Consider the following 13,082-nt stretch of genomic DNA (forward strand, 5'->3'; position numbering starts at 1 on the left):
GATAGTACGAACCAGCCACAACATGGATCCAGCAGACTTACCCGGGGAGAGCAATCTGATGCGAGTCCAATGCCTGGTCGAGTGGATAACCCACACTTCTAATACGAGGGCAAAGATTGTGGGGATAAATGCTATTGAAGCGATCCTCGAAGGAACATCCTATCTCCGCCAGGTCAGAGGATGTTTGGATTTATTGGCCAGTTTGCATAAAGCCAGCAGCGCATTCTTGGGAAATAATGGACTTTGCCCAGCAGAGTCAGACAATGGCCGTCACAGAGCAGCTGGCGGGAGGAGAAACCAAGTTAGATATGAGTCACGCATGTCAACAGGTTGTACTTGATGACGAATCTAGAAAGTATGTCACAGTGAACACACACAGGGGATTGTTTACATACACCAGGTTGCCTTTTGGTGTGAGTTCAAGTCCTGCCATTTTTCAGCGGACCATGGAGAGTGTGTTGCAAGGTCTGACCAATGTTGCAGTGTATCTGGATGACATCATTATGACGGGAAAGATTGACAAAGAACATCTTCAGACACTGGATGGAGTGCTGCAGCGCTTGGAGGAGGCAGGCCTGCACTTAAAAGGAGCAAATGTCAATTCATGGAGAAGGATGTGACATTTTTAGGACATGGGGTGGATAAGACTGGTTTACATCCAGTGCCAGCAAAAGTGAAAGCAGTACAGGAGGCGCCACCCCCAAAATCAGTGACAGAGCTCAGAGCTTATTTGGGGTTGTTGAACTTCTGTAATAAGTTCTTGCCAAACTTGTTCACACTGTTGGCCCTACTGCACAAGCTTCTGAGGAAGGGGGAACCGTGGTGTTGGGGACCAGCACAGGAGAAGTCAAAGGAACTGTTTGAGTCAAGCAGTGTATTGCTACACTTTGATGAGCAGAAAGATTAAATTCTTTCTTGCGATGCATCCCCCTACGGAGTGGGAGCAGTACTAGCTCACCGCCTGCCAGATGGTCAGGAAAAACCTATTGGGTTTGGATCACGTACCCTGAATGCAGCAGAAAAGTACTACTCACAGCTGGATAAAGAAGGATTGGCTGTAATAGTTGGTGTACAGTATGTTCATAAGTACTTGTACGGCAGGAAGTTTATGATTATCATGGATCATAAGGCATTGATAAGTTTGTTCCATGAGATGAAGGCCGTTACTCAGATGGCGTCACAGAGGATCATGTGATGGGCTGTGTTATTAAGAGCATATGAGTATGTCATTAAAGACAGAGAGGGCAAGAACAACAGTAATGCTGATGGTCTGAGTCGTCTTCCTCTTCCAGAAAACCCCCCTAAAGAGGTGGCAGCAGAGGAACAGGTGTTGACGGCTGATCAGGACCAGGATGGTGTGATGACATCTGAGCAGCTGCAAAGATGGACAACCAAAGATCCCATACTCTCCAGAGTGCATGAGTATATTTGAGAGGATGGCCCACATGGCACACAGCATCCTAATTTTCACCCCTACAGACAGAGACAACAGGAGCTGACTGTGCAGGATGGGTGTGTGCTGTGGCGGGCTAGGATGGTGATACCAGAATGAGGTTGACGCCCCCTTTTGGAAAAGCTACATCAGTCACACCCAGGAATGAGCCGCATGAAGGGTCTGGCCAGAAGCTACATGTGGTGGCCGCATATGTAAACTGACATTGAGGAAAGGTGAAGTCCTGCAGTACATGTCAAGAACATAGACACAGGCCTCAAGAGGCACCGCTACACCCCTGGGAGTAGCCGGAGAAGCCATGGAGAAGAATACATATCGATTATGCTGGCCCATTTTTGGGTAAAATGTTCTTAGTAATAGTGGATGCCCACTCCAAATGGTTAGATGTGTATCAAGTTCCATCCGCTACATCAGCTGCAACCACAGACTGCCTGAGAAACGGTTTCAGAACGCAGGGCCTTCCTGAGATGGTGGTCTCAGACAATGCCCAGTGTTTTGTAAGTGCACAAACTATAGAGTTAATGGCAAAGAATGGAATCTCTCACGTCACCTCCGCTCCATATCACCCGGCATCCAATGGGTTAGCAGAAAGAGCAGTGAAAACTTTCAAAGAACTCATGAAAAAGACTACTGGAGACACACTGGCAACCAAGTTAAACAGGGCTCTGTTTAGTTACTGAATCACACCACAGTCCACAACGGGGAAATCTCTCGCTGAGTTGATGATGGGCAGGAAGTTGAGGTGTACTCTTGATCTCATACACCATGACTTGAAACAGAAAGTGACAGCAAAACAAGATAGCCAAAGACTGTATCATGATAGACATGCCAAAGAGCGCTGTCACGGCTCAGGCAGCAGCCGTGTGATGTGTGGAAAAGGAGGACTCGAATGCAGCACTTACTGAGATGCGAGGGTGGTTTATTATGAATGGCAGAACACAAAGAGGGGATGGCAAAACTGAACTTATGATAAACTAAACTGGGAGAAACTAAACCATAGAACAGCAAACCTGAACACGAAGGGAGGACAGCAGGGAGAGCATGCAGTGGATTCACGGAGATCACAGAGTAATGCAGAGAAACACAGGGATTGAACACAGACGACTTGACGAGGAACACAGGCAGACACACACTATAAATACACAGAGGGACACTGGGAAATCACACACAGGTGGGAGACACAGCTGGACCTGATTAACACTAGAATTACTGAGCCTTTTTTCCCTGGTGCAAGTCCCTACTACTAGATTTACTAGCCTGCGCAAATTTGCGTAAATTCCCCCCGACCTTAACACCTCTTGGCACCCCGCTGAGATTTTCACAGGTCTTCAGCTCCATTGTTCTCCTGCTTTTGTTGTGCAAACACACCCTCCCCCAACCCCTAACCATGAGAGATTCAGGTCTTTCCTTCCCTGCAAGGCTACTTTCCTTCCTTACCTGCAGCGTACTATACACTATGGTAGTTTCTATGTGCAATATTTCTCATATGCAATATTAGTTCTTGTCAATCCTTGTCAGTACATTGGATGCCTGGCCATAAACATATATGCACAGAGTTGTACATATATTTATATATTTATATAGCCACACCTTATATAATATGCATAAAGTCCATACACACAGACACATCTATATCATATATATCTACATCTACATATATATATATATATATATATATATATATATATATATATATTGGAAATATATATATATACACACACACACACACACACACACACACACACACACACACACACAGATAAATGTGTGTGTATACATACACCAATATTTTTGAATACTCGTGTCCATATATATGTTTCCAGATTGTTTGTATAGTGCACTTTCTATACCGTGCTCTGTCCACTTTTTTGCAATGACAATGCAGATTTTCCACTTGTGGGACAAATAAATGCAGATTTGCTGTGTGTGTGTGTGTGTTTGTGTGTTTGTGTGTGTGTGTGTGTGTGTGTGTGTGTGTGTGTGTGTGTGTGTGTGTGTGTTTGTGCAACATTGGCATTTGTTTACTCAGATCCAAGGCTGGCCAAACCTCTGTGTTACAACCTACATACAAAAGACACACATTCACAATATATGGATACACAAGTATGTTTTATTTTAAAGTGTTTCAAACTTTACAGCGTTTGCAGACCCAGTGTCCATTATCCCTGCATTTGGCACAGGTGAATTTCTGACATGTTGCACAGGTAAACCTGCTGCGATTCCTGTTGCAGCTCTCTTGCACCTGGCACTGCGTTGTCTGCATGAATCGGCAACGAAGTTGCTGAGCTAGAAGACTCAGAAACAATCTTCTTTTGCCTGTCCACCCTGTACATGCCTTGTACAAAATGTAGGCATTCACTGCCGCCAGGTCCAGCATATTGTAGAAAACCACTACTGGCCACCTGCGTGTTGCTGATCTTATGGAATACATCCGTGCCATTTGGTCCAACACGTCTACACCACACTGTAAAAGCAGAGAGAGTCATGAGTATATGGTTTTTTCTATAGGCCTGTATAGCACACATCAGAAAACATTGTAGCACTGGTGTAAAATTGTACACACATTCACATACCTTCATATGGTTATAGTCTGTTATCGTGTTGGGTTTCCTCTTTCTGCCGTCACCGATCGTCACGTCTTGGTGCATGGAACTTAGAACACACACAGTCTTGTTTTTTTAGGTGCATAAATTGTCATGGAGGCACTGCCACTTCTAAGCACTGAAGTGGAGAATACATCTCACTTTGCAGTATCTTTTGCAAGTTGAGGAAGTTCACGCCGGACTTTATTCACCGTGCCAAGTAACGTTGTTTTGCGCTGCAGCAGTCTGTGCGACAGTGACAGTGAAGTAAAGAAATTGTCCGTTGTGACATTTCTCCCATCATCCAAAAACAGCTTCATCAGTTTCATGACCACGTTCTCTGCCAGCCTCTCTCCCTTCTGATGACTGGGGTCCTTTCCCAAGTAAGGAGATGCACTGCAGACATATTTGGTGTCCAAATCCGTGGCCATCCAGAACTTGATCCCAAGTTAGTCTGGCTTGGTTGCAATATACTGTGTGAATGGACAACGAACCTTGGTAGGGAACAGCTGTTCCCTACCAAGCATTTCTTGCAGCTGGCAACATCGGTCGTGCATTCAGTATAGCTGTGACTTCCGCAAGAAATGTGGTCAAAATCTCATGAGTAAGTTGAAGCATTTCTACCAGGCATTTCTGAAAGTTGTAACACAGAGGTTTGGCCTGCCTTGGATCTCAGCAACTCTGAGGGAGCAAATGCAAATGTGCCAGGCCTCAAGGATAATGGGTGGTTTGCACAACAAAAGCTGGAGGAGAAACGAGCTGACGACCTGTGAAAATCTCAGCAGGGGTGCTTAACACCTCGGGACTTGCACCAGAAAATAAAAAAGCCAGTAATTCTAGGGGGTGTTGGGTTTAGGGAAGTTACGCAAATTTGCGCAGGATAGTAAATCTAGTGTTAACCTGACGAGACAGGGGAACACTAACACCAGGGACCAACAGAGGGAGCACCAACCCAGAAACCCAGTATCCAAAACCCCAAAACACAAACCATCCCAAAACAGTCCACAAATAATAATGATAATAACAATAAATACACCAAACGCAAAATCACTGAGTCCATGGACTCAGGACCATGACAAGCGCACATTTGTCATTGGAGTCACAGTATATACCAGAAACTATGGCGGAGGACCCAAATGGATACCCGGACTTATATAGGAAATGACGTGCCCTGTTTCCTACTTGCTGGGTAATGGGACAGCGGTGAGGCGTCACGTAGATCAGCTGTTTGCCCGCCTGGAGCTGTACCTGTCAGCAGGAATGCCGGAAGGCCACCCGAACAAGCCCCCAAAAGCTGCACCAATCCTCAGCGCTGAGGCTGAGAACATGATGAGAGAAACATGGAGGTGCAAGTTACACCAGTGGTGAAGCCACACATGAAGAATAGTGACTCACAGGAGTCGCCAGCCACTGGGTTACGGCGATCGCACAGAACTAAGAGACCTCCTGAGCATCAGAGAGACTTTGTGCCATGATTGACAATAATAAGGAGATTACGGTGAACTCTTATAGTTGAACCTATGACTGTTGGACTAAAGGTTAATTATTACAGAGTGAAATTTCAGTAAAGGCTGGGGAAGAGGTTGAGTTGAAATAAAGGTGAAGTTTTTTTTTGGTTCAGGGGTATTTTATGTTGTGATTAAAACTACAGAGTAGTTTTAGTTTAAGTGGGGAGGAATGTTATGTTGTAGCAGGGATTTGTCCACCAGGGGGCAACAGTTGTTTGACAGTGGTGTCAGTGTGTGTGGCGCATGCCCAGTTCAGGATAATAAAGAAGTGACTGTGAGGTCAACATGGTCTAGGTCAGGGGTCGGCAACCCTGGGCACGCGTGCCACAGCTGGCACGCGAAGGGTTAACTGATGGCACGCTCGGTGGGCCGATGATTTCTTTTTTTTTTTGTAGCGGTATAAACAATGAAAGGTGGTGGATTGGCCAGATGCTGGCCGGTGTGTAAAAATAACTCAGTTGTTTGGTGGTGGCTATGGCGGTGCTTCCACTGATTCAGTAACATTAGCAAGTGGTGGAGGCCAGCAGGTGGATGAGGGAAAGGGGAGGCAGGAGGAGTAGAGACCCGAGGCAGCACCGGTCCGAGTGTCAGGTGAACTGAACTTCAGGTAAGAAGTTATGACCTGCAGTCTATCTGGGTCAGATATAAACCAAGTTTAGGTGGAGTTTATTTTCGTTGTGCTGACTTTTTACAGTCAGTTACAAGAACTCGTACTGCGTACTAGCTAGCATGACGGAGTTTTCATCAGCATTGTTGTAGCGAACTTTATTTTATTCATAAGGTTAGTTAGTAGAGTTGCCTACCGTCCCGTAAAAAGACGGAATCGTCTCGTATTCAGAGAAAATATTACGCGTTTCGTATTGAGCTTAAAAGGAACGCAGTTTGTCCCGGACTTCAGCTACAATGAAAAAGACACAAAGCTGGAGTTAATCTGTCGTTACGCTGCACAGCTGCCTCTTCTTTTTTCATTCTCTCCCCCTCCTGTTGCTACTTCAATCATGAAACTGATCAATGATCAGCTGATCGGCTTGTCTGGCGCAAGTCCCGTCTCTCTTGTTTGAGGGGGGACGTTGTTAGCTTTCCACATTCCGACACTTCAAAAGCTTCAGGAGCTTTCCGCTCAGCACAGCATCAGCACCACGGAGATACACGGATACATCCGTAGACTCGAGACAGAATTCACAATGCGTTTTTGGGACTTTCAGGTGTATGGACCAATGTTTTATTTTCTGATCAAACCAGAAATCTTTAATGAGCAGCTGGATTTGTCTCACATTAAATGGCTGAGTTAATGCCAGTTAATGCAGCTGGAATCCACAGCTGTGCGTGTTCATGGAGCTTGCATTTTCACCTGCTGGACATCACTACCTGACAAGTTTAACTGTCTTCAGAACATTGCAGAGGCCTTATTGACAGTATTTGGGTCTACATATCTGTGTGAGCAGATTTTCTCTCACATGAAGAGTGTCCTCGCTTAGCCGCTCGGAGACCTGTGTCTCTGAGTGGGAGACCAGAGATCACATTAACGTGTGTGTCTCTGTATTAACAAACATGCCATATTGGCCCAGTTTATTTTACTTATCATTGTTGTGAGGAGACCATAAATGGCATTTGTATTTTCTGTTGTACAGTTCATTTGCTGTCATGGAGTTCTTGTTATTGATAAAAATTTTCTTTTTTTGTTTCGAAATAGCTGGTAACTATTTGCTGATAGCTGCCAACATCTGTGAACAAATATAATTCTATAAAGTTCTTCTATATAGTGTGTAACTGTTAATAATATTAAATTTATTGCTAATGCAATCATATGGCACACTGACCTCTGAGGAAATTTTAAATGGCACTCGCCATCAGAAAGGTTGCCTACCCCTGGTCTAGGTGGTTCCTTAGTGCAATCTATCATCATCAATCGTCCACCTGGGCCTTACACATAGTTTCTGTCTGATTTCTCAGACTTTTTATCTGATTTAGTGCTCAGCTCAGATAAAATAATTATTGTGGGTGATTTTAACATTCATGTAGATGCTAAGAATGACAGCCTCAGCTTGGCATTTAATCTGTTATTAGACTCAATTGGCTTCTCTCAAAATGTAAAAGAACCCACCCACCACTTTAATCACACTCTAGATCTTGTTTTAACATATGGCATAGAAACTGAACATTTAACAGTGTTTCCTGAAAACCCTCTGCTGTCTGATCATTTCCTGATATAGTAATGTGTCGGTCACGAACGAAACAGCTCTTAGAGCTGGATCTTTGACGTGAACGATGCGAGCCGGCTCCTTATTGGGAGCCGTGTTTTTTTCTTTTTTTCTTCTCTCACCCTCTCTCTCGCACTTTTTTTCCGCTTCACTCTGCACGCGAGCCTTGTGCTTTGCGCTGGGAAGAGGGGGGAGGGGCGGTAGTTACACTCGCAGTAGCACAGGAACAGAGCGGGAGGGAGAGAGAGAGAAAGAGAGCCAGGGACAACAACGTCACATTAGAAAGGTATAGTAATCATCCACAACTATTTTCAGTTGCAGATAATAAAGGATTCAGAAAGTTTATTCATGCAGGCCTATATTACAGAGAATATGCATCTTCTTTTTGTTTTCATATTTTAATTTATATTTAATAGTGTTGTGGTTTGCAGTGTTTTGTGTTGTTTCACTTTAAATTTGTTTAAAGGGAAAAAGCTGAAAATTTAAATAGTTAAAAGTTGAAATGTAAATAGTTGGTTTTTGTATTATGATTTATTTCATTTTATGTGGAGTGAATAAATAAAAGTGTATTTACGGTGGCCCCTAGAGGCAAAGCACATACAAACTCCACAACGCGTACGAACTCCAAAACACGTAAAAACTCCATAGCACGTACAAACTCCAAAACACGTAAAAACTCCAAAACACATAAAATCTCCATAGCACGTACAAACTCCAAAACACGTAAAAACTCCAAAGCACGTACAAACCCCGAAGCACGTACAAACTCCAAAACAGGTACAAAAGACAACAGAAGTGCTAGGCACAGTGTTGAGCTTTTGTTACCTAGTGGCTACACAAGCCAGGAAGTACCAACGACCAGATTTGGTGTGTGGTAGTAAGAGGTAAATGAACATTTTTTTTAATTATTTGAATATATATGAGTGCTTGTGTATAAATACAAAAACAATACACATATGCTTTCAATTGTGTTATTTAAGTGATCTAGGTAGCTCTGTTTTGGAAGTTCAGTTAACGCTAGAAATGTGTTTTGGAGTTTGTATGTGCTTTGGAGTTTGTACGTGCTTTGTCTCTAGGGGCCACTGTATATATTTATATATAAACATATATAAATAAAACCACTTTTTTTACATTAATAATTCCTTTTGTACATAATTTTATATTATTGTTAATAATAAATTAATTAAAGCAACAAAACAACCTGAAGAGCCGGTTGGGAGCCGAAAGAGCCGGCTCTTTTTAGTGAGCCGAGCCGAAAGAGCCGGTTCTCCAAAAAGAGTCGGAAATCCCATCACTATCCTGATAACATTTACATTTACAATAATTGATTACACAGCAGTGGAGAGTAGACTTTATCACAGTAGATGTCTTTCTGAAAGTGCTGTAACTAAGTTTAAGAATATAATCCACCCACTGTTATCATCTTCAATGCCCTGTACCAACATAGAGCAGAGCAGCTACCTGAACGCTACTCCAACAGAGGTCGATTATCTTGTTAATAATTTTACCTCCTCACTACGTACGACTCTGGATACTGTAGCTCCTGTGAAAACTAAGGTCTCAAATCAGAAGTACCTGTCTCCGTGGTATAATTCTCAAACACGTAGCTTAAAGCAGATAACTCATAAGCTGGAGAGGAAATGGCGTTTCACAGATTTAGAAAATCATCAGTTAGCCTGGAGAAATAGTTTTTTTGCTTTATAAGAAAGCCCTCCACAAAGCCAGAACATCTTACTGTTCATCACTGATTGGAGAAAATAAGAACAACCCCAGGTTTCTCTTCAGCACTGTAGCCAGGCTGACAAAAAGTCAGAGCACTGTTGAGCCAACCATCCCTTTAACGTTAACTAGTAATGACTTCATGAACTTCTTCACAAATAAAATTTTAATCATTAGAGAAAACATTACCAATAATCATCCCACAGATGTAATATTATCTACAGCTACTTTTAGTACCATTGATAAGATAAGATAAGATAAGATAAGATAAGATAAGATAAAATTTTATTAAACCCTCGGGTGGGTTCCTCTGGGAAATTCGGTTTCCAAAAGTACAGCACCGACAGAAGTTACAGAACGTGAGCAGAATATTATATATATACACACACATATATAAATACATAGACATATATAAATAAAATATACGAAAGGGATAAATAGAATAAATAGAAATAAGAATACAAGGGAATTGCACATTTCAAGTATTGAAGTCTATTGCACCTTTGACTATTAACAAAAAGTATTGCACAGTGAAGAGGCACTACAGCTTAGTTGTTCCCCCTCCTTTGTCCTCCTGTTTCCCCTCCCTCTCCCCTCCAGAGAGGAGTTAAACAGTCTGATGGCGTGTGGGACAAAGGAGTTTTTAAGTCTGTTGGTTCTTGTCTTTGGGAGAAGCAACCTGTCACTGAACAGACTCCTCTGGTTGTTTATTGCCGTGTGCAGAGGATGCCCAGCATTGTCCATAATGTCCAGCAATTTTTTTAGTGTCCTTTTCTCTGCCACTGTCACCAGAGTGTCCAGCTTCATGCCGACCACAAGGCCAGCCATCCTGATCAGTTTTTCCAGCCTGGATGAGTCATTCTTTGCTGTGCTGCTCCCCCAGCACACCACAGCATACAAAAGTACTCCAGCAACCACTTACTGGTAATACATCCTCAGGAGCTTCCTGAAGATGTTAAAAGACCTCAGCCTCCTGAGGAAGTACAGTTGGCTTTGGGCTTTTTTATACAGGTGCTCTGTGTTGCATGACCAGTCCAGTGATATTCATTTAGACTCTTTTTCTCCAATTGATCTTTCTGAGTTAACTTCAATAATTACTTCCTCCAAACCATCAACGTGTCTTTAGACCCCATTTCTACAAAACTGCTCAAAGAAGTCCTGCCATAAATTAATTCTTCAATCTTAAATCTGATCAACCTATCTCTAATAATCGGCTATGTACCACAGGCCTTCAAGGTGGCTGTAGTTAAACCTTTACTCAAAAAAACATCCCTAGACCCAGCTGTCTTAGCTAATTATAGACCAATCTCCAACCTTCCTTTCATATCAAAAATCCTTGAAAGAGTAGTTAAAGAGTTTCAGTCAGGTTTCAGAGCTCATCACAGCACAGAAACAGCTTTAGTGAAGGTTACAAATGATCTTCTTATGGCCTCTGACAGTGGACTCATCTCTGTGCTTGTCCTGCTAGACCTCAGTGCAGCATTCGATACTGTTGACCATAATATTCTATTAGCGCGATTAGAGCACGCTGTAGGTATTACAGGTACTGCGCTGCAGTGGTTTGTATCATATCTATCTAATAGACTCCAATTTGTTCATGTAAATTTAGAGTCCTCTTCGCACACTAAGGTCAATTATGGTGTTCCACAGGGTTCAGTGCTAGGACCAATTCTGTTTACATTATAGGTGCTTCCCTTAGGCAGTATCACCAGAAGACATAGCATACATTTTCACTACTATGCAGATGACACCCAACCTTATCTGTCCATGAAGCCAGATAACACACACCAATTAGTTAAACTGCAGGAATGTCTTAAAGACATAAAGAGCTGGATGGCCTCTAACCCACTGCTTCACTGTGTTAATGGGTTAAATGCAGAGAGGAATTTCATCATAGGGATCAATAAAGTATAAAGTATACATTACTTTCTTCTCCTTAATTCAAATGAAAATGAGGTTATTGTACTCAGCCCTGAAAATCTTAGAAACATGGTATCTAAACAGATTCTTACTCTGGATGGCATTACTTTAACCTCCAGTAACACTGTGAGGAACCTTGGAGTCATTTTTGACCAAAATATGACCTTCAATGCACATATTAAACAAATATGTAAGACTGCTTTCCTCTATTTGCGCAGCATCTCTAAAATTAGAAATCTCCTGTCTCAGAGTAATGCTGAAAAACTAGTTCATGCATTTATTACTTGCAGGCTGGACTACTGTAATTCATTATTATCAGGAAGTCCTAAAAACTCCCTGAAAAGCCTTCAAGTAATCCAAAATGCTGCAGCAAGAGTACTGACAGGGACTAGTAAGAGAGAGCATATTTCTCCTGTATTGGCTTCCCTTCATTGGCTCTCACACTTCAGGCTTACTTGTTTTTCCTAGAGTATTTAAATAGAATGGGAGGCAGAGCCTTCAGTTTTCAGCCCCCTCCTCTATGGAGCCAGCTTCCAGTTTGGATTCAGCAGACAGACACTATCTCTACTTTTAAGATTAGGCTTCAAGTTTTCCTTTTTGGTAAAGCATAAAGTTAACACTTTTTAAATTTTCTCTAATTACAGGTTGAAAGCGTGTGAACTTTCTATGACTCACTGTAAAGTCCTGGCCTCAGTTCTGAGGTCTAACCCCTGCTATCTGACAGAGCTGGACTTGAGTGAAAATGACCTATGGGATTCAGCTGTGGAGTGTCTCTCTGATGGACTGAAGAGTCCACACTGTCACCTGGAGACTCTGAGGTCAGTCCACTGTTTACTGTATGTGTTATGGTTCTGGCTTTTTTTTTTTTTTTTGCTTTTTTTAAACTTTCTTTTTTTTTTAATGAATGTTCAAGGTGCATCTGAATGCAAATCTAAAAAAGTTTCAGTGCTTTCAGAAATGTTTTTCTTGATATATGGTCAATAGTCTACCCAAGGATCTTCCTGAAAGTTCATCTTGACACAGTGTTTTCAACTTCTGGGCTTGGGTCATTGCAAACGACTTTTGGCTCCAGCGTCACGCGATGAAGGCTGTCCAAATTCGTAGACTCCTCCAAATGCAGCTGACAAATGCATCCTCTTTTTTCCCAAATTTGAAGGATAGGTTGGGTGTATCTTTTGTGGCCCAACCTATCCCAGAATTCATAGTGCAACCCAGCCAATTCCAGTTTCCAACAATGGTGACAGCTGCTTAGTTTTAATATTACAATTTTAATATTACAATTTCAAAATTAACTTTTAAGATATTTTCAGGTGAGAATATAACTGTTTTGGTCCTGTCCATTTATAAACACTTTTTGGATTTCGATTCACACTGAGTTACAGACTATTCTTAGTATGCAACTTCCCTTTAATTGGGATGAAGTCTTGTTTCGATATTTATACTCAGTAAATGTGAATAAAGTGACCAAGCTGTTATATGGCATTTTGAGTCTGGCTGCCCGAAAGGCTATCACATCAAATGGCTAAGTGTAAAAATTCCATCACTAAATGACTGGCACAAGACTGTCGATGGGTTGTTTAAAATGGAAAAAAATGACCTTCTCTAACAGATTTCAATATGACACATTTGTTGAGATTTGGGATAAATGGAAACATTACATCTATTTATATATATATATATATATATATATATATATATA

General features: G+C 42.0%; 1 protein-coding gene across 1 annotated transcript in view; it reads left to right on the forward strand.

Annotated features, from left to right (window-relative positions):
• LOC134615687 (NLR family CARD domain-containing protein 3-like) overlaps positions 1–13,082 on the forward strand; it is a 48,203-nt gene that overhangs the window by 13,239 nt on the left and 21,882 nt on the right. The window contains exon 6 of the mRNA XM_065470082.1: positions 12,028–12,201. Within this exon, the coding sequence (XP_065326154.1) occupies positions 12,028–12,201 (174 nt within the window). The remainder of the gene's footprint in view (positions 1–12,027; positions 12,202–13,082) is intronic.

Source organism: Pelmatolapia mariae, linkage group LG3_W (genome assembly GCF_036321145.2).
Source record: "Pelmatolapia mariae isolate MD_Pm_ZW linkage group LG3_W, Pm_UMD_F_2, whole genome shotgun sequence".
Classification (NCBI taxonomy): domain Eukaryota; kingdom Metazoa; phylum Chordata; class Actinopteri; order Cichliformes; family Cichlidae; genus Pelmatolapia; species Pelmatolapia mariae.